Source organism: Saccoglossus kowalevskii, chromosome 17, assembly GCF_978046115.1.
Source record: "Saccoglossus kowalevskii chromosome 17, keSacKowa6.1, whole genome shotgun sequence".
Lineage (NCBI taxonomy): Eukaryota > Metazoa > Hemichordata > Enteropneusta > Harrimaniidae > Saccoglossus > Saccoglossus kowalevskii.
The window spans coordinates 33,291,378-33,314,380 of NC_140657.1; the positions used below are offsets into that span (position 1 = coordinate 33,291,378).

At 42.8% G+C, this 23,003-nt stretch overlaps 1 protein-coding gene across 2 annotated transcripts in view; it reads right to left on the reverse strand.

The window, feature by feature from the left end:
* The window catches only part of LOC102800600 (SUN domain-containing ossification factor-like), a 100,342-nt gene that overhangs the window by 47,179 nt on the left and 30,160 nt on the right, over positions 1 to 23,003 (reverse strand). For both annotated transcript variants that reach the window (XM_085492412.1, XM_085492411.1), the window contains exons 4-6: positions 14,273 to 14,331; positions 13,266 to 13,394; positions 11,098 to 11,246 (exon numbers count right to left, since the gene is read on the reverse strand). In XM_085492412.1, the coding sequence (XP_085348538.1) occupies positions 11,098 to 11,246; positions 13,266 to 13,394; positions 14,273 to 14,331 (337 nt within the window). The remainder of the gene's footprint in view (positions 1 to 11,097; positions 11,247 to 13,265; positions 13,395 to 14,272; positions 14,332 to 23,003) is intronic.

A 23,003-nucleotide genomic window follows, 5' to 3' on the forward strand; every position in this document is an offset into this window, starting at 1 on the left:
TCAGTAGGCAGTCAGTCACTCGATCAGTAGGCAGTCAGTCACTCGATCAGTAGGCAGTCAGTCACTCGATCAGTAGGCAGTCAGTCACTCGATCAGGAGGCAGTCAGTCACTCGATCAGTAGGCAGTCAGTCACTCGATCAGTAGGCAGTCAGTCACTCGATCAGTAGGCAGTCAGTCACTCGATCAGTAGACAGTCAGTCACTCCATCAGTAGGCAGTCAGTCACTCGATCAGTAGGCAGTCAGTCACTCGATCAGTAGGCAGTCAGTCACTCGATCAGTAGGCAGTCAGTCACTCGATCAGTAGGCAGTCAGTCACTCGATCAGTAGGCAGTCAGTCACTCCATCAGTAGGCAGTCAGTCACTCCATCAGTAGGCAGTCAGTCACTCCAACAGTAGGCAGTCAGTCACTCCATCAGTATAGGCAGTCAGTCACTACATCAGTAGGCAGTCAGTCACTCCACCAGTAGGCAGTCGATCACTCCACCAGTAGGCAGTCAGTCACTCCACCAGTAGGCAGACAGTCACTCCATCAGTAGGCAGTCAGTCACTCCATCAGTATAGGCAGTCAGTCACTACATCAGTAGGCAGTCAGTCACTCCACCAGTAGGCAGTCAATCACTCCACCAGTAGGCAGTCAGTCACTCCACCAGTAGGCAGACAGTCACTCGATCAGTAGGCAGTCAGTCACTCGATCAGTAGGCAGTCAGTCACTCGATCAGTAGGCAGTCAGTCACTCGATCAGTAGGCAGTCAGTCACTTGATCAGTAGGCAGTCAGTCACTCGATCAGTAGGCAGTCAGTCACTCCATCAGTAGACAGTCACTCCAACAGTATAGGCAGTCAGTCACTCCAACAGTATAGGCAGTCAGTCACTCCAACAGTATAGGCAGTCAGTCACTCCAACAGTAGGCAGTCAGTCACTCCATCAGTAGGCAGTCAGTCACTCCATCAGTAGGCAGTCAGTCACTCCATCAGTAGGCAGTCAGTCACTCGATCAGTAGGCAGTCAGTCACTCGATCAGTAGGCAGTCAGTCAGTCGATCAGTAGGCAGTCAGTCACTACATCAGTAGGCAGTCAGTCACTCCATCAGTAGGCAGTCAGTCACTCCAACAGTATAGGCAGTCAGTCACTCCAACAGTATAGGCAGTCAGTCACTCGATCAGTAGGCAGTCAGTCACTCGATCAGTAGGCAGTCAGTCACTCGATCAGTAGGCAGTCAGTCACTCGATCAGTAGGCAGTCAGTCACTCGATCAGTAGGCAGTCAGTCACTCGATCAGTAGGCAGTCAGTCACTACATCAGTAGGCAGTCAGTCACTCCACCAGTAGGCAGTCGATCACTCCACCAGTAGGCAGTCAGTCACTCCACCAGTAGGCAGACAGTCACTCCATCAGTAGGCAGTCAGTCACTCCATCAGTATAGGCAGTCAGTCACTACATCAGTAGGCAGTCAGTCACTCCACCAGTAGGCAGTCAATCACTCCACCAGTAGGCAGTCAGTCACTCCACCAGTAGGCAGACAGTCACTCCATCAGTAGGCAGTCAGTCACTCGATCAGTAGGCAGTCAGTCACTCGATCAGTAGGCAGTCAGTCACTCGATCAGTAGGCAGTCAGTCACTCGATCAGTAGGCAGTCAGTCACTCGATCAGTAGGCAGTCAGTCACTCGATCAGTAGACAGTCACTCCAACAGTATAGGCAGTCAGTCACTCCAACAGTATAGGCAGTCAGTCACTCCAACAGTATAGGCAGTCAGTCACTCCAACAGTATAGGCAGTCAGTCACTCCAACAGTATAGGCAGTCAGTCACTCCATCAGTAGGCAGTCAGTCACTCCATCAGTAGGCAGTCAGTCACTCGATCAGTAGGCAGTCAGTCACTCGATCAGTAGGCAGTCAGTCACTCGATCAGTAGGCAGTCAGTCACTCGATCAGTAGGCAGTCAGTCACTCGATCAGTAGGCAGTCAGTCACTCGATCAGTAGGCAGTCAGTCACTCCATCAGTAGGCAGTCAGTCACTCCAACAGTATAGGCAGTCAGTCACTCATTCAGTAGGCAGTCAGTCACTCGATCAGTAGGCAGTCAGTCACTCGATCAGTAGGCAGTCAGTCACTCGATCAGTAGGCAGTCAGTCACTCGATCAGTAGGCAGTCAGTCACTCGATCAGTAGGCAGTCAGTCACTCGATCAGTAGGCAGTCAGTCACTCGATCAGTAGGCAGTCAGTCACTCCATCAGTAGGCAGTCAGTCACTCCATCAGTATAGGCAGTCAGTCACTACATCAGTAGGCAATCACTCCACCAGTAGGCAGTCAATCACTCCACCAGTAGGCAGTCAATCACTCCACCAGTAGGCAGTCAGTCACTCCACCAGTAGGCAGTCAGTCACTCGATCAGTAGGCAGTCAGTCACTCGATCAGTAGGCAGTCAGTCACTCCATCAGTAGACAGTCACTCCAACAGTATAGGCAGTCAGTCACTCCAACAGTATAGGCAGTCAGTCACTCCAACAGTATAGGCAGTCAGTCACTCCAACAGTATAGGCAGTCAGTCACTCCATCAGTATAGGCTGTCAGTCACTCCATCAGTAGGCAGTCAGTCACTCCATCAGTAGGCAGTCACTCCAACAGTATAGGCAGTCAGTCACTCCAACAGTATAGGCAGTCAGTCACTCCAACAGTATAGGCAGTCAGTCACTCCATCAGTATAGGCAGTCAGTCACTCCATCAGTATAGGCAGTCAGTCACTCCATCAGTATAGGCAGTCAGTCACTCCATCAGTATAGGCAGTCAGTCACTCCATCAGTAGGCAGTCAGTCACTCGATCAGTAGGCAGTCAGTCACTCCATCAGTAGACAGTCACTCCAACAGTATAGGCAGTCAGTCACTCCAACAGTATAGGCAGTCAGTCACTCCATCAGTATAGGCAGTCAGTCACTCCATCAGTAGGCAGTCAGTCAGTCACTCCATCAGTAGACAGTCACTCCAACAGTATAGGCAGTCAGTCACTCCAACAGTATAGGCAGTCAGTCACTCCATCAGTATAGGCAGTCAGTCACTCCATCAGTAGGCAGTCAGTCACTCCATCAGTAGGCAGTCACTCCAACAGTATAGGCAGTCAGTCACTCCAACAGTATAGGCAGTCAGTCACTCCATCAGTATAGGCAGTCAGTCACTCCATCAGTAGACAGTCCGTCAATCAGTCTATTAGTAGACAGTCAGTCAATCAGTAGGTCAGTATATCCAGCAAGCAAGCCAACCACTTAAAAAATCTGTTCAGTCGGTGAAATAGCCAATACAAACAGGCAGCCAAACAGCCAGCCGGCAAGCAGGCCGGCCGGCAGCCATTTTTTTGATCAATAATCTAGCTCATCAGTGATATATTCAGCCAGTCAGTGATCATGAGTACCAATACAGCCAGAAAGCAAGCAGCTGTTGATCAACAATCTCGCTAGTCTACATCTTGAGTGCAGTTATCTTGTCAATCAATCAGGAAGTCAGTGACCAAGTAATGTGTCAAATGGTCTAAAACCAGCTTGGCATGCCAGGGAGTGATATAATTACATGCTATGAAGTGCAAGTGCAAATTCTCACATTCCTTGTTACGCATATCTCTTGGTATATGATTAATTATAACTCCCCTATCTAATAAACAAACTTTAGAAGCATGCAAAGAACCATGGGAATCTTGTTCATAGCATTTTCTCTCTTCATTATATCCACTGTTTCCCCGACATATGTAACCATATAATTTGGAATAGTGAACATAATGAGTAAGAATTAGAAACTATTTGAAGGCCAGACAAGTCTCATATCTCTCTCATTCTCAATGAGGTCCTGCTGGCCATTTTTTGCTTCTAAGATTTAATCATTCATGCGACCGAAATAGCATACACTCGGCAAAACCCTCATAACCAGAACAAAGATCTACTCAATGAAAGCCCTCATACCAGTAGTTTACATGCTAAAAGAGAGGGGTTGGGTAATAATGATAACTCTTGTGAGTGGATTATTGTATCTTAACATATACATGTAATTGATAATATTGAAAAACTGAGACATTAAGTGTGCTGCAGAGTACTTCCCTTAGACTGTAAGTTACAGTGTGCCATGATTTTGCAATATTGCACTGGGTATCTGCAAACTATCTTTTTCAAATTCAAAATATTGAATTACATGATATTTCCAAGATTGCAGCAATGCCGACATTGAAGTTCATAGCACTGCACTGTTTTTATACATACTTTGCAGTATTCTTGTAACAACCTTATGTGGATCTCAAGTTATTACTAATAAATTTAGAAGACCCACAATATTGGTGGTGCATACAATCCCATAATGCATCATACTTATTGTGTTTACAATACATTGTGTACGTCGAATATTTTCTAAACTGTTATGTAACATGATTTTGGCTTTTTAAGAAAGGAGCTCATCATCAAGTTGTTGGGGGCTTAATTCATTAAATTGCAATAGTATAAGATGCATGATGGGAGAACCGCCATACTGCTTCAATTTTTAAATTAGTGGTAGCTTGAGGTCAAAAATGCACAATAACCTTTCATATAACTTCAAACTTGTATTCAGGGTTGAGTCACCAAAACACACGAGAGTTAACATAATCACTGTATTGAAGTAAGTAGTTTGTAAATGAATTCTATATGCATTACTAATGCCCCAGCATGCAATATGTTATGTACAACAATCAATAGATTTCACACAGTAAAATTAAATTAAAAAATACTTTAAAATTACCAGATTAGACATAGAAACTTGTATATAGTATTAAAGTAGGATTCTACTCATTATAAACGTTATTAAACCTGGTCTAAAAAGGTCAAAGAAGGAAATAAAGAAAGAATGAAAGAAAATTAGGCAAGGGTTCTTCGAACCCGCCTATTCACATAGTTCATACCCACCATAGACTCCGGTCAGTCAAAATGACTATTTTGAACTGTAGGCATTAATCAGCGATTCTGCCGGTGACGGAGAGATAGAATCTAGGTCAGGGGAAGCCCCATGACCTCAAGATTCTTTTACCCCTTAAGTCACGAACCCATAGGCAGCCGTCCATCACTCTGGCTCCTTTCTCTCCGCCTCGAGGACTTAGACCAATGCGACGGAAAGAGTGGGGAGGTTGGGGGGACCCAGAGTCTATGGTGGGTATGAACTATATGAATAGGCGGGTTCGAAGAACCCTCGCCTAAATTCACTACATTCAATTACCCACCGTAGACTCTGGTCAGTCAAAATGACTATTTTGAACTGTAGGCAGAGTCAGACACCGATAGGTGGCGGGTTTTTCCGAGCAAACAGAAAAAAAAGGAATGATGAAAGTCTTCTCCCAGTCCGGGATGAAAACAAACTCAAAAAGACCTAAGTTAAGACCCAAGAAGGGTTGTGTCTTACCTTGCCTGTGCTGTCCCAGAAGCAAGAAGCCAATGCTGCTGTGGTGACAGGGTTCGGTGTGCCCGAGAAAGCTAGACCCAAGCCAAACTCAGGGGTGATAAGCTTGAAGTAGGACCGAAACAGTTCGCATGAGGGCGTAGGTCAACAGAAGCGAAACCTGGGAGCTTCCAGGAAGTGCTAGTGGAACAGACAATCTGCCGGCAAAAATGCAGAGACTGACTTATCGCCTATGCGCAGAGGCCCCTGCAGTCGTTCGGGCTGGGTCAGCAAACAAGGCCTGACCGGCTACGACGGGGCCTAACCTGAAGAGACCCTGCTCAATAGATTGGGTGTCTCCTAGGTAGTAGTTGATGAAGACGTTCTGCGTTCTCCAGAAGCCTGCCCTCAGAATGTGTTTGAGGGGGGCACCTGACGCTAGCGCTAGTGAGTTAGCAATCGCACAGACCTCATGTTCTTGTACTTGGTGTCTCTGCAAGGTCTGTGTTGAGGAGGATAGTGTATTATAGACCTCCAGTACAGTCGCAGTAATCCACCTGGGGATGGAAGTCGGGGAAACCGGCTTTTCCCGCTTGCCAGGGCCTTCCGTAACACAAAAACATGTGTTTGGTTCCCCGTCTAGAAAACCTGGTACGGTTCTCGTAGCAACTCAGCGCTCGGACCGGGCAGAGAAGCAATTCCTCCTGATCCTCCGGACTGACAATATTTGCCTGCCGGGGGATGACGATCGGTTGAGGATTGTGTCCTGGGATTTGGTTCTTGGCGAGAACCCGATTCGTGTCTTAGTACAACTTGATCGCCCATAAAAGCGGCACAACCGTCCGCAAAGGATAGTGCGCGCCTAGCTTTGACCGGCGCCTACCTGAGGCAAGGGCCAGTAGGAAGACTATTTTCCACATCAAAAAATTGAGTGGTGCTGATTGGAGAGGCTCAAATTGCAGTCTGCTTAGAGCAGACAACACAGCCGACGAGTCCCAGTTGGGCGGCTCCCTTGTATGGGGTCTTGGCGTCTGGAAAGCAGTAAATAGTCTCCTAAAAATAGGACAATCGGCTAGTCTTGTTCCCGTACGTTCTGAGTGGTGGGGGACAAGACCGACCTGTAGCCAACGCTCGCTGCGTAGAACAAACCCACTTCGTTAAACAGGTGGACGAAGGAGCCCGCTACCTAGCCAATAGAGGGATGGTATGGATCAATCTCCCTTCCGCTACACCAATCAGTGTATGCTTGCAGCCTAGAAATGTAGGCCGCGTAGGTGGAATCCCTGTTCGCCCTGGCCAGGACGTTGGCAGCCCGCTCAGATAAGGCTTTCATATGTGTGGGTCCTACTCTATGTGTGTAAGTGATACCTGCTGGGCTCGTTGGTAGTGAGTCGTCTGGTTGGGACAGCAGGTCCGGAAGCACTGCTGGCGCTTCGACTAGCCTTCCCAACAGAAGTGGAAACTAGGCCTTGCTTGGCCAATTGGGTGCAACCCATGAAAATATGCGGGTGTGCACCTGTCGAAGCTTTTCTCTGATGCCCGGTGAACTAGCGGGAAGGGAGGAAAGGTGTACACAACTAAGTGGGTCCACGAGGATAGGAAAGTGACCCTGGCCCAGGCTCCTGGAGTAAGCAGGAGTGTTACGTACGTCGGGAGCTTGGCGTTCCGGGGTGCGGCAAAACTGTCCAACCTTGGACCGTCCCACGGCCGAAACAGCCTAGAGGCTACCCACTGGGGTATCAGCTACTCCGTGTTCTGGAGACGGAGCCACCCTGAAAGGGCGTCGCCAGACTGTTCCTCACCCCTGGAGGGTGGTGTGCGGTTAGCTCCACATTGTATTCCAGGCACCAAAGGAGGATTTTGCTCCGCTAGGACTGACAACGATGGGCAATGCGTCCCCCCCCCTCCTTCTTGAAGGAGACCACCGCTCCGGTGCCTGTGCGGAGCAGGACTCTGTGGTCTCGAACTACGGGTAGAAAGCGTGGTAGTGCTAAGTACACTGCTCTCAGTTCGAGCCGGTTGATATGGTAGTACCGAAACTAATGCGGGGGCCATATCCTTGGGCTTATTGGCCCAATAGATGCACTCCCCAACCTTAGGGGGAGGTATCTGTTACCAGAGTCATAGCTGCGGCGAGCGGGCCCAAGGGGCTCCCCTGTCCGAGGTTGGCCATAGGAGAGCTCGGCGCTATAACAAGCGTTATACCGGGCGGCTGCGTAGTGCGGCTTGGGGAACGACCCATCGAACAGAGGTCATCATTTCGATCATCCGTGTTAGTTCGCGAAGGGACACAGAGGAAACGCTGACTAGGCATTCAGCTAGGCTGCCTAGCGCTAAGCAAAATGCTTGAAATAGCTAAGCCAAGCATACCTCTGTGTCAAAACTCCATGCCCAGGGACACCAACTGCATGTTGGGTCGAGGTGGGACTTGTCGATTTACCAATGAGCCCAACTGGTGAAGTAAATCCTGTGTTAGCCTGACACGTTTGGCTATTACCCCTTGCCCGGGTTGTTGGTAACCGGAAGTCTGGGTACGGATTGAGGTGTACCGACATCTGGTGAAGCAGCAGCACTACCTGTTTCATCACTCTGGTGAACACGTAGGGCACTGTGCCTAACCCGAACGGGGAGGCACCCGAGATTCGAATACTTGGCCCAGCTGGGCAATTCGAAGGAGATGGCAACTCGCTGGGTGCATCGGTACGTGCAGGTAGGCCCCACTTAAGTCTAGCGGGGCTAGCCAGTCAAAACTGTGGATGGAGAGAAGAACCCTGAATGGTGTCTCCATGTGGAACCGATCGAGGAGCACGTACTGATTCAGTCTGCCTAGGTTAAAAACTGGACGCCTGCCATTTGTAGATTTGGTACTACGAACCCATTTGAGTAGAAGCCTGGCCTTAGCTCTGGCTGATGTACCCTGTGTATGGCGTTTTTCCCCAGCAAACTGCTACTTCCTGTCTGATTGCTTCCGCCTTGCGGGAGTCCCCTGGCAGTGCCCAACAGGGGAGACACTAACGAGGGGAAAAGGAGATTTCAGCGGTATCCCGTAAACTGATGTTACCACCTGGAAAGGTCCAGGGATCGGTCACCCGTAGTCTCCAAACCGGACTACACCGGCGCAATCTGTGTTGACAGGGATATGTGGCCACGTGTTCGGCAGTTGCGAGGGGGGGTGTGCTTCCTTCCCCCCAAGAGGTGAGTCCCCAAGGCCTGAAGTAGTCACTAAGTTGTGACCTGGCCATTCACCGAACACGTGCCTGCGTCACTGAGGCGGGGACGTAACCCGGCTCAGCTTGTCGGCGAAAACACGTGCGTCTAAGGCCGCGTCTCGTAGCACGGTAGTGGCCCTGGCTAAGAGAGCCAGGCGACACTAGGGGGTGTCGCATGTAGATGTGTGGTGGCCCACCAGTAAAAATGTCGCCTGGTCTAGGAGGCTGGTGCGTTCTGCCTCCAAGGTCTCCAGAGTGCTGGTCACGCATAATGTGCTCAAGCAACTCTGCCCTCAGGGCTAGATGGGTCGTCTTCAATTGGAAAGGACACCCATGGAATGCGGCTATTCCCCTTTGCCCGGTTTGCCAAATTCGTGGTACCGGGGTCTGGGGAAGGAGCCTTGGAATCCGGTTGGGGGCGTTTTGGTCTCATCCCACACTATGGGGTCTGATCCCGAAACAACACCAACCGGGTAGCGTTTGGTCCAGTGGGAAGTGTTGCCTTATGTTATCCCCACTCGGGGGCCTTAAGCATTACATCCTCCACGGCTGACCAACGCCGCCCATCAACACTGTTTGCATGCTCTGCGCCCCACTCCGCACTCAGGCGGACAGGGAGAGACTTGCTGACGGGGTTGCTTTGGATCCCGACGCCCATGATCCCATAAGCGCTGAAGCAACCTTAGGTGGTTGCTTTAGGATTAAGGGTGGAGGGTATATACATCATTTCACTGGGATCGATGATACTCCGCCTCACCCCAAAAGCGTGGCTCACCGAGTCATACAGATGGATGACGCTGAGGTAACGCCCGGAGTACCGGCTGTATCCGACGCGAGCGAACTGCATTTCCTTTCACTTTAATATGTGAGAGGGAGCGTGTTCGACTGTGCGTCTCATGACAGGGTCGGTTCCCTCTGGGGACGCCCATGGGTCGGTAAGAAAGGAGTCAAAACCCACAGCGGGGACCGGACACAAGGAAAAACTCGTTACCATTGTATCGTTACCGCGTGACGAACCCTAGCTGGCTGAAAGTAGGGGGGGTCAACGTGTGCCCTGCCCTGAAAACCCTGCCCCAAGATCGGAGACTTGGCTGCCAGCACCCCGTTGGCATTCAGTGCCCGAGGATCCAGAAAAGGACCGGGGCAATTAGCCTGGGCCTCGGCCACCCCCCACAATAGTGGGAGAGCCGTGCCTGGGAACGGGGTTCCCCGGAAGAGACGTGTTTGAATGCAAACATGCTTTCGTGTCTCTTCCTGCTTGCCCACCGAGGGGACACAGTGGAGACAGCTCGCTCCGACTGCGTCTGATCTACCCGGCCTGCCAGGGACGCAATTGCCCCGACAGTCCTTCGACCAAAGCCCTCAACTCTGAGGCAAACTCGGCGCCATGCGAGGAAGGGTCCACGAAGAGACCTGCAACGGGACCCATAGGAGGAAAGCCTCCAGGGGCACAGCCTCGCTGCAGCCGGTAAAATCGGGTAAAAACACCGCCTGAAAAAACAGACTGTGAGGATGCCCTCCGATCAGCGGGGGAGACCGAGAAAATATCGGTACCTCCGCCGTCGGGCCCCTTACTCGACGTCCCGGTACATGAAGTACCGGTAGCCGAGTGTGAGGGCTTTCCACTCATGCAAAACACGCAACTCACTTTAACCGATTTGTTTACTGGACGCGCGACCTTGCTGTGACGCAGTCAGTGTCAGCGATTTTGATGGCTCTGAAAGAAAATCTCAGGCCTCAGAACTCCAGTGAAAAAAACACGCTTTCACGCAAAAAATCCCGAAACCCATACGTAGCCACGACAAAGTATCTCGGATGCGGGTTCTATCCTGGTAAATTCTGAATAAACCACTGTACGGTCGGCTCAAAAGACAAGGAGACCGGAAGAAAAAGGCAGCGAGCCTTGGAGCTGTCATTACAGCGATATATTGCTAAATACATTAAAAATAAAAGACGACATGCATGAGGGAGACGAATTACAGTTGTAAAAGGTGCCGCCATGAAATCAACATGTGACTACGTAGTGGCGCCGGATTTTGATTTCTTTGCTGTGAAAAATACTACACACAAAGGGGAAAACGACACAAGGGTAAAAAAAGACAAGGAAAACTTATCCTACCAGCTATCATGTCGGATGCCGAGCAGCGGCAACAACCCAAGCTATAAATCCGGACAGGAAAAAAAGCAGGCGATCCAGCAGAGCTCGCTAGATTTCATCTCCACTCGAGGCGGAGAGAAATTAAGAGTGATGGACGGCTGCCTATGGCGTTGCCATGTGGCCTCGGTCACGTGGGTTCGTGACGTAAGGGGTAAAAGAATCTTGAGGTCATGGGGCTTCCCGTGACCTAGATTCTATCTCTCTGTCACCGGCAGAATCGCTGATTAATGCCTACAGTTCAAAATAGTCATTTTGACTGACCGGAGTCTATGGTGGGTAATTGAACGTAGTGAATAACATGGTTCTATATTATGTAAATATATTATGTACATTTCATGGCCTGTTGAACCCACCCTGTTTTCTGTCTTGCTCCATCTCAGCCATTTTCTTTTTTTTCCATTCATCAAATGGTGGCATATCATCCTCCTCAGCAGGTGGTTTAGGTTCTTCAGTAGGCTCTTTCTCAGTTGATTGAACTTCACCATCTTGCTTCAGTACATCTCTATTAAGTGCAAAGCAGGGTCACTGTCACAGCGCCACCATACAGCCATTTTGAAAAATCTTTTCTTTTTTTCAAATATTATATACTGTTCATGCAACTGTACTTTTGACTTTAAAGTTATCGAGAGTACACTTTGCTCTCTGATTCATGCAGTAGCCTCCCTGCTAGGATGTAATTTTATACAATATATAACATTGTCTAAAAGAGTGGAAGATACAAGTTGTACTGAAGAGGTCAGGAGAATAGTTTGAGCTTAGGGGTATACTCGAGAGTCGAGCAGTGTAAGACGATGAGAGGTAGTGGTGGTTAACGGTGTAATTGGGCAATGAGAGTGTAAGTGGGAAACGAGGGGTGGTGGTGGTTAACGGTGTAATTGGACAATGAGAGTGTGAGTGGGAAACGAGAGGCAGTGGTGGTTAAAGGGTGTAAGTGGGAAATGATAGGTGGCAGTGGTTAAGGGTGTAAGTGGGAAACGAGAGGTGGTAGTGGTTAACGGTGTAAGTGGGAAACAAGAGGTGGCAGTGGTTAAGGGTGTAAGTGGGAAACGAGAGGTGGCAGTGGTTAAGGGTGTAAGTGGGGAAGTGAGAGGTGGTGGTGGTTAAGGGTGTAAGTGGGAGACGAGAGGCGGTGGTGGTGGTTAAGGGTGTAAGTGGGAGACGAGAGGCAGTGGTGGTTAAAGGGTGTAAGTGGGAAACGAGAGGTGGTGGTGGTTAAAGGGTGTAAGTGGGAAACGATAGATGGCAGTGGTTAAGGGTGTAAGTGGGAAATGAGAGGTGGCAGTGGTTAAGGGTGTAAGTGGGAAATGATAGGTGGCAGTGGTTAAGGGTGTAAGTGGGAAACGTGAGATGGTAGTGGTTAACGGTGTAAGTGGGAAACAAGAGGTGGCAGTGGTTAAGGGTGTAAGTGGGAAACGAGAGGTGGCAGTGGTTAAGGGTGTAAGTGGGGAAGTGAGAGGTGGTGGTGGTTAAGGGTGTAAGTGGGAGACGAGAGGCGGTGGTGGTGGTTAAGGGTGTAAGTGGGAGACGAGAGGCAGTGGTGGTTAAAGGGTGTAAGTGGGAAACGAGAGGTGGTGGTGGTTAAAGGGTGTAAGTGGGAAACGATAGATGGCAGTGGTTAAGGGTGTAAGTGGGAAATGAGAGGTGGCAGTGGTTAAGGGTGTAAGTGGGAAACGAGAGGTGGCAGTGGTTAAGGGTGTAAGTGGGAAACGAGAGGTGGTAGTGGTTAACGGTGTAAGTGGGAAACAAGAGGTGGCAGTGGTTAAGGGTGTAAGTGGGAAACGAGAGGTGGCAGTGGTTAAGGGTGTAAGTAGGAAAGTGAGAGGTGGTGGTGGTTAAGGGTGTAAGTGGGAGACGAGAGGCAGTGGTGGTTAAAGGGTGTAAGTGGGAAACGAGAGGTGGTGGTGGTTAAGGGTGTAAGTGGGGAAATGAGAGGTGGTGGTGGTTGAAGGGTGTAAGTGGGAAACGATAGATGGCAGTGGTTAAGGGTGTAAGTGGGAAATGAGAGGTGGTGGTGGTTAAAGATGTAAGTGGGAAATGAGAGGTGGCAGTGGTTAAGGGTGTAAGTGGGAAACGAGAGGTGGTGGTGGTTAAGGGTGTAAGTGGGAAATGAGAGGTGGTGGTGGTTAAAGGGTGTAAGTGGAAAATGATAGATGGCAGTGGTTAAGGGTGTAAGTGGGAAATGAGAGGTGGTGGTGGTTAAAGGGTGTAAGTGGGAAATGAGAGGTGGTGGTGGTTAAAGGGTGTAAGTGGGAAACGATAGATGGCAGTGGTTAAGGGTGTAAGTGGGAAATGAGAGGTGGTGGTGGTTAAAGGGTGTAAGTGGGAAACGATAGATGGCAGTGGTTAAGGGTGTAAGTGGGAAATGAGAGGTGGCAGTGGAAATGGGCAAATGTAAAGAGCTATAAAAAAAAGTGTGGGAGAAAAAAGTTGGAAAGTGAGAAAGGATGTGAAAAAGATTTGAGATAACAATAGTAAGAGCATGAACAAAAAAATTGTTGAATCATCTGTCTCAATCACTTACTTTTCAATTAAAGTTTCATCTTTATTTTCTTTCATTTCATCTTCTGATTGAAACAGTATTTTGTTCTTTCCGTTATCATCACTTTTATTGTTCCCTTCTTCAGACAACTGATCTTCAGGAAAACATGGTCTAGTGAGGTGAGATGATTGGTAATATTATTGTCCAGTAAAAACATGTAAAATCTCAGTCATTTTGTGAATTATCAAGAGTACATGTACAATCTGGGCACAATGAAAATAAATCTTTTGACAAAAAACTGAAAAGAGTCGGCCCTTTTGAAACCAAACATGAAACAAATTACAAGAGATTAATAAAGTAAGAGAGCAAGTATTTCTTCCAAAAAAGTTTTAATCTGATTTGAAAAACAAAATGACGTGACATGCATACAAATATAGAATTAAAGATTATACCAAGTATAAAAGCAACAAGAGTTGTTTGAAAAAAATGTTTTTGCAAGACTCGAGATGCCAACAATAAGAGACAATCACCAACATCTTTGCCTATTATCTTTGATGACAGTGGATCTAAAAATATATGGTCAGCAAAATGCTTTCTACAAAACACAAGTAAAAAATCTTGAAAAATGGCGAGTTTTTGGCTATTTACAATTGGTGAATTGCTCTCACTAGATCTAAAAATTTGGTTTGCCTAATAGTGAAAAACTCATATGATGGGTGCTCATGGTTGTCAAGCATTTTTAAGGCATCCTGGGAACTTATGTTCATTTTTTTTAATGAAATAATGCTTTCCGAAAATGTATATTTTTGCACTTTTTCAGGCACTTTCTTTTTCAAACAAATATTCAGTACTGGTAAAAAAGCACCAAAGAGTTGACAAAAAAACAAAACAAAAAATTGTGATAAATATTTTGCCCCATTTATTAGGTCAAAATTGGTAATGGAAAACAAACTTCCCAGACATGTATAAAGATATATTAGTGACCACTTGTTTCAGTCAGTAGAGTATTAGATATTTATCCATGGCACCAGGAAGTAAAGACAACATACCTATCCACAACTGATGATAGAACAACATCTTTCTTCTCTTGAACTTCTGGTAATTCCACCTATACAACAACAACACAACTGTTAAATAAGCTGTTAAATATTGTCAATAAGTTGTTGTTAAGATCCTCAGCACCAAGTCAGCTAAAAAGATGACAATAATATGCTATGTTACATAACTTATCACCATGTGTTTCACACAAAGAAAAACAAATGTTTCCAGAAACCCTGTGTAGGCAGGTACATGTTTTTGTTTTATTTTATCTTTTTTATTGCACAGTGGACTGCATTTTAACAGGGTATTTTTATCAAAATCATGCATTTAATAGCAACATAGGATTCAGAAAAAATTACTGTCATTCTGGATTTTCTTATAGTCATTTCATCATTTTTGTGGGTGTGAAATGGCTAATTTTCATAAAATATTTCCCCAGTAGACTAATGTGATTGATAATAAAAATTTGAGTAGGTAGAAATTTCAAAAACAAAATTTTTCCTGACTAATGTAAGACAGCTGTGGTGCAAAAATGTTAAATAGTAATTATAAACAATAGCCAGACTTTATCTAGGGTTGCATTAAATCTCACGATGGTAAATACAACAGCTGTCCAACACCTGAATCAGATTAAACCCTTTCAGTCAACTTTTATTACACTTAGAACTAAATAGAATCAGCTTAACTAAGGATATTTTATCTTCAGATATAGTAACTCACATAACTTTCTAAGCAATGAGAAATTATATCATTTGGCCCAAAATTAAAATAAATATTACTGGGGTATTGAAAAATACACAAAAATTCAAAAATGTTGAAGTTATATTTATGGTGGTCACAGGAGAAATTTCAGAAAAATATATACTAAAATTAAAAACTGCTTAATCAAAAAACAAAAACAATATTATATCCTGTCCATTTAGAATAAGATTAACAAAATATTAATGTACATGTAGACTGAACTAGTTTTCAGAGTCTGACTTAAAGTGCACAGATGTTACATGTGTGTACATTATTGATCTGAATATTTTTAATTATATTTTGTCCTATGACATTATTTATATGTTTATTATTATCATGTGATAGTTATTGCATATACATGTATAAACCACTACCGGTAATGTGAGTAGCTTATGTGTCTTAACAACTCAGTGCCCATGATTTAACTACTTTGTACATGTGATAGTTATTGCATATATAAACCACTACCGGTAGTGTGAGTAGCTTATGTGTCTTAACAACTCAGTGCCCATGATTTAACTACTTTGTACATGTGATAGTTATTGCATATATAAACCACTACCGGTAGTGTGAGTAGCTTATGTGTCTTAACAACCCAGTGCCCATGATTTAACTACTTTGTACATGTGATAGTTATTGCATATATAAACCACTACCGGTAGTGTGAGTAGCTTATGCGTCTTAACAACTCAGTGCCCATGATTTAACTACTTTGTACATGTGATAGTTATTGCATATATAAACCACTACCGGTAGTGTGAGTAGCTTATGTGTCTTAACAACCCAGTGCCCATGATTTAACTACTTTGTACATGTGATAGTTATTGCATATATAAACCACTACCGGTAGTGTGAGTAGCTTATGTGTCTTAACAACCCAGTGCCCATGATTTAACTACTTTGTACATGTGATAGTTATTGCATATATAAACCACTACCGGTAATGTGAGTAGCTTATGTGTCTTAACAACCCAGTGCCCATGATTTAACTACTTTGTACATGTGATAGTTATTGCATATATAAACCACTACCGGTAGTGTGAGTAGCTTATGTGTCTTAACAACCCAGTGCCCATGATTTAACTACTTTGTACATGTGATAGTTATTGCATATATAAACCACTACCGGTAGTGTGAGTAGCTTATGTGTCTTAACAACCCAGTGCCCATGATTTAACTACTTTGTACATGTGATAGTTATTGCATATATAAACCACTACCGGTAGTGTGAGTAGCTTATGTGTCTTAACAACCCAGTGCCCATGATTTAACTACTTTGTACATGTGATAGTTATTGCATATATAAACCACTACCGGTAATGTGAGTAGCTTATGTGTCTTAACAACCCAGTGCCCATGATTTAACTACTTTGTACATGTGATAGTTATTGCATATATAAACCACTACCGGTAATGTGAGTAGCTTCTGTGTCTTAACAACCCAGTGCCCATGATTTAACTACTTTGTACATGTGATAGTTATTGCATATATAAACCACTACCGGTAGTGTGAGTAGCTTATGTGTCTTAACAACCCAGTGCCCATGATTTAACTACTTTGTACATGTGATAGTTATTGCATATATAAACCACTACCGGTAGTGTGAGTAGCTTATGTGTCTTAACAACCCAGTGCCCATGATTTAACTACTTTGTACATGTGATAGTTATTGCATATATAAACCACTACCGGTAATGTGAGTAGCTTATGTGTCTTAACAACCCAGTGCCCATGATTTAACTACTTTGTACATGTGATAGTTATTGCATATATAAACCACTACCGGTAGTGTGAGTAGCTTATGTGTCTTAACAACCCAGTGCCCATGATTTAACTACTTTGTACATGTGATAGTTATTGCATATATAAACCACTACCGGTAGTGTGAGTAGCTTATGTGTCTTAACAACCCAGTGCCCATGATTTAACTACTTTGTACATGTGATAGTTATTGCATATATAAACCACTACCGGTAGTGTGAGTAGCTTATGTGTCTTAACAACCCAGTGCCCATGATTTAACTACTTTGTACATGTGATAGTTATTGCATATATAAACCACTACCGGTAATGTGAGTAGCTTATGTGTCTTAACAACCCAGTGCCCATGATTTAACTACTTTGTACATGTGATAGTTATTGCATATATAAACCACTACCGGTAATGTGAGTAGCTTATGTGTCTTAACAACCCAGTGCCCATGATTTAACTACTTTGTACATGTGATAGTTATTGCATATATAAACCACTACCGGTAATGTGAGTAGCTTATGTGTCTTAACAACCCAGTGCCCATGATTTAACTACTTTGTACATGTGATAGTTATTGCATATATAAACCACTACCGGTAGTGTGAGTAGCTTATGTGTCTTAACAACCCAGTGCCCATGATTTAACTACTTTGTACATGTGATAGTTATTGCATATATAAACCACTACCGGTAGTGTGAGTAGCTTATGTGTCTTAACAACTCAGTGCCCATGATTTAACTACTTTGTACATGTGATAGTTATTGCATATATAAACCACTACCGGTAGTGTGAGTAGCTTATGTGTCTTAACAACCCAGTGCCCATGATTTAACTACTTTGTACATGTGATAGTTATTGCATATATAAACCACTACCGGTAGTGTGAGTAGCTTATGTGTCTTAACAACCCAGTGCCCATGATTTAACTACTTTGTACATGTGATAGTTATTGCATATATAAACCACTACCGGTAATGTGAGTAGCTTATGTGTCTTAACAACCCAGTGCCCATGATTTAACTACTTTGTACATGTGATAGTTATTGCATATATAAACCACTACCGGTAATGTGAGTAGCTTATGTGTCTTAACAACCCAGTGCCCATGATTTAACTACTTTGTACATGTGATAGTTATTGCATATATAAACCACTACTGGTAATGTGAGTAGCTTATGTGTCTTAACAACCCAGTGCCCATGATTTAACTACTTTGTACATGTGATAGTTATTGCATATATAAACCACTACCGGTAGTATGAGTAGCTTATGTGTCTTAACAACCCAGTGCCCATGATTTAACTACTTTGTACATGTGATAGTTATTGCATATATAAACCACTACCGGTAATGTGAGTAGCTTATGTGTCTTAACAACCCAGTGCCCATGATTTAACTACTTTGTACATGTGATAGTTATTGCATATATAAACCACTACCGGTAATGTGAGTAGCTTATGTGTCTTAACAACCCAGTGCCCATGATTTAACTACTTTGTACATGTGATAGTTATTGCATATATAAACCACTACCGGTAGTGTGAGTAGCTTATGTGTCTTAACAACTCAGTGCCCATGATTTAACTACTTTGTACATGTGATAGTTATTGCATATATAAACCACTACCGGTAGTGTGAGTAGCTTATGTGTCTTAACAACCCAGTGCCCATGATTTAACTACTTTGTACATGTGATAGTTATTGCATATATAAACCACTACCGGTAGTGTGAGTAGCTTATGTGTCTTAACAACCCAGTGCCCATGATTTAACTACTTTGTACATGTGATAGTTATTGCATATATAAACCACTACCGGTAATGTGAGTAGCTTATGTGTCTTAACAACCCAGTGCCCATGATTTAACTACTTTGTACATGTGATAGTTATTGCATATATAAACCACTACCGGTAATGTGAGTAGCTTATGTGTCTTAACAACCCAGTGCCCATGATTTAACTACTTTGTACATGTGATAGTTATTGCATATATAAACCACTACTGGTAATGTGAGTAGCTTATGTGTCTTAACAACCCAGTGCCCATGATTTAACTACTTTGTACATGTGATAGTTATTGCATATATAAACCACTACCGGTAGTGTGAGTAGCTTATGTGTCTTAACAACCCAGTGCCCATGATTTAACTACTTTGTACATGTGATAGTTATTGCATATATAAACCACTACCGGTAATGTGAGTAGCTTATGTGTCTTAACAACCCAGTGCCCATGATTTAACTACTTTGTACATGTGATAGTTATTGCATATATAAACCACTACCGGTAATGTGAGTAGCTTATGTGTCTTAACAACCCAGTGCCCATGATTTAACTACTTTGTACATGTGATAGTTATTGCATATATAAACCACTACCGGTAGTGTGAGTAGCTTATGCGTCTTAACAACTCAGTGCCCATGATTTAACTACTTTGTACATGTGATAGTTATTGCATATATAAACCACTACCGGTAGTGTGAGTAGCTTATGTGTCTTAACAACCCAGTGCCCATGATTTAACTACTTTGTACATGTGATAGTTATTGCATATATAAACCACTACCGGTAGTGTGAGTAGCTTATGTGTCTTAACAACCCAGTGCCCATGATTTAACTACTTTGTTCATGTGATAGTTATTGCATATATAAACCACTACCGGTAATGTGAGTAGCTTATGTGTCTTAACAACCCAGTGCCCATGATTTAACTACTTTGTACATGTGATAGTTATTGCATATATAAACCACTACCGGTAGTGTGAGTAGCTTATGTGTCTTAACAACTCAGTGCCCATGATTTAACTACTTTGTACATGTGATAGTTATTGCATATATAAACCACTACCGGTAATGTGAGTAGCTTATGTGTCTTAACAACCCAGTGCCCATGATTTAACTACTTTGTACATGTGATAGTTATTGCATATATAAACCACTACCGGTAATGTGAGTAGCTTATGTGTCTTAACAACCCAGTGCCCATGATTTAACTACTTTGTACATGTGATAGTTATTGCATATATAAACCACTACCGGTAATGTGAGTAGCTTATGTGTCTTAACAACCCAGTGCCCATGATTTAACTACTTTGTACATGTGATAGTTATTGCATATATAAACCACTACCGGTAATGTGAGTAGCTTATGTGTCTTAACAACCCAGTGCCCATGATTTAACTACTTTGTACATGTGATAGTTATTGCATATATAAACCACTACCGGTAATGTGAGTAGCTTATGTGTCTTAACAACCCAGTGCCCATGATTTAACTACTTTGTACATGTGATAGTTATTGCATATATAAACCACTACCGGTAATGTGAGTAGCTTATGTGCCTTAACAACCTAGTGCCCATGATTTAACTAGTTTGTACATGTGATAGTTATTGCATATATAAACCACTACCGGTAGTGTGAGTAGCTTATGTGTCTTAACAACCCAGTGCCCATGATTTAACTACTTTGTACATGTGATAGTTATTGCATATATAAAACACTACCGGTAGTGTGAGTAGCTTATGTGTCTTAACAACCCAGTGCCCATGATTTAACTACTTTGTTCATGTGATAGTTATTGCATATATAAACCACTACCGGTAATGTGAGTAGCTTATGTGTCTTAACAACCCAGTGCCCATGATTTAACTACTTTGTACATGTGATAGTTATTGCATATATAAACCACTACCGGTAGTGTGAGTAGCTTATGTGTCTTAACAACTCAGTGCCCATGATTTAACTACTTTGTACATGTGATAGTTATTGCATATATAAACCACTACCGGTAATGTGAGTAGCTTATGTGTCTTAACAACCCAGTGCCCATGATTTAACTACTTTGTACATGTGATAGTTATTGCATATATAAACCACTACCGGTAATGTGAGTAGCTTATGTGTCTTAACAACCCAGTGCCCATGATTTAACTACTTTGTACATGTGATAGTTATTGCATATATAAACCACTACCGGTAATGTGAGTAGCTTATGTGTCTTAACAACCCAGTGCCCATGATTTAACTACTTTGTACATGTGATAGTTATTGCATATATAAACCACTACCGGTAATGTGAGTAGCTTATGTGTCTTAACAACCCAGTGCCCATGATTTAACTACTTTGTACATGTGATAGTTATTGCATATATAAACCACTACCGGTAATGTGAGTAGCTTATGTGTCTTAACAACCCAGTGCCCATGATTTAACTACTTTGTACATGTGATAGTTATTGCATATATAAACCACTACCGGTAATGTGAGTAGCTTATGTGCCTTAACAACCTAGTGCCCATGATTTAACTAGTTTGTACATGTGATAGTTATTGCATATATAAACCACTACCGGTAGTGTGAGTAGCTTATGTGTCTTAACAACCCAGTGCCCATGATTTAACTACTTTGTACATGTGTGATGGATATCATAAATTAGGGAGGTTTTATCCACAAAAATCTCAATTTGTAGTTAACCACTTGAGCTTCAAATTCAACTTCCATCAACGGTGTCATTCACATTTCAATACATACATTGTATAAGCCAATAGGAAATACTGTTCAATTGGTCCAAAAATTGGAAAATTTATGACATGCAAAGGGTTAATTAGTCACATATTCAGTGTTGTCGATACTTGAATATTATATGCCATACCATAACAAGCTCTAAATACATACAACCTGGAAAGCATAACAATTTTATTTTTTACATTTCAGTCTTTCATTTTGTCTAAAGGACACAGTTTGGTGTGGAATTCAGTATAATAGTTATTGACAGAACAGGGCATCATAGGAACCAATAAACATATTGATAGTTGAGAATACTAATAGTTGAGAATACTAATAGTTGAGAAGGATTTCAGTAAATATTCTGAACAACTTTAAGGAGACAGATCTTTCAGTATAATGAAGAAAGGCCATTGCACAAAATATCTGGTTATATTTAATACTTGATGATTAACAAGGATCTACTACCATTTTCTATATATTTTATTTTCTAGGACTCGTGGGACTATTCTATTTTGTACATTCACCTTTAGTTTGTGGATAATACTAGCCAATGATGTCACTTGTATCAGGTCAAGGCATTAATATTCTCCATGTTTTAATTTCGCTATAATCCATTATAAATCTATATATGAATACACATGTGTGTATATATATATGAAGTTACAATAATACTCACTGTTCAATTGACAATCATTAAGAATTTAAATCCAGTGACTAATTAACAGAACTATACCAGCGAAAATAACTGTTTTTACAGTTATTTTTAGTAGTGTTGAATTCAATGTATATATATGTGTATACTTGATCACATCTCCATAGAATTACTCTATGAAAATAACTGCTTTTACAGTTATTTTTAGTAGTGTTTAATTCAATGTATGTATATGCGTATACATGATCACATCTCCACAGAATTACTCTATGAAAATAACTGCTTTTACAGTTATTTTTAGTAGTGTTTAATTCAGTGTATGTATATGTGTATACATGACCACATCTCCATAGAATTACTCTATGAAAATAACTGCTTTTACAGTTATTTTTAGTAGTGTTTAATTCAGTGTATGTATATGTGTATACATGATCACATCTCCATAGAATTACTCGATGAAAATAACTGTTTTTACAGTTATTTTTAGTAGTGTTTAATTCAGTGTATGTATATGTGTATACATGACCACATCTCCATAGAATTACTATATGCAAATAACTGCTTTTACAGTTATTTTTAGTAGTGTTTAATTCAATGTATGTATATGCGTATACATGATCACATCTCCATAGAATTACTCTATGAAAATAACTGCTTTTACAGTTATTTTTAGTAGTGTTTAATTCAATGTATGTATATGCGTATACATGATCACATCTCCAGAGATTTACTCTATGAAAATAACTGCTTTTACAGTTACTTTTAGTAGTGTTTAATTCAATGTATGTATATGCGTATACATGACCACATCTCCATAGAATTACTCTATGAAAATAACTGCTTTTACAGTTATTTTTAGTAGTGTTTAATTCAATGTATGTATATGTGTATACATGACCACATCTCCATAGAATTACTCTATGAAAATAACTGCTTTTACAGTTATTTTTAGTAGTGTTTAATTCAATGTATGTATATGTGTATACATGACCACATCTCCATAGAATTACTCTATGGAAATAACTGCTTTTACAGTTATTTTTAGTAGTGTTTAATTCAGTGTATGTATACATGTATGTG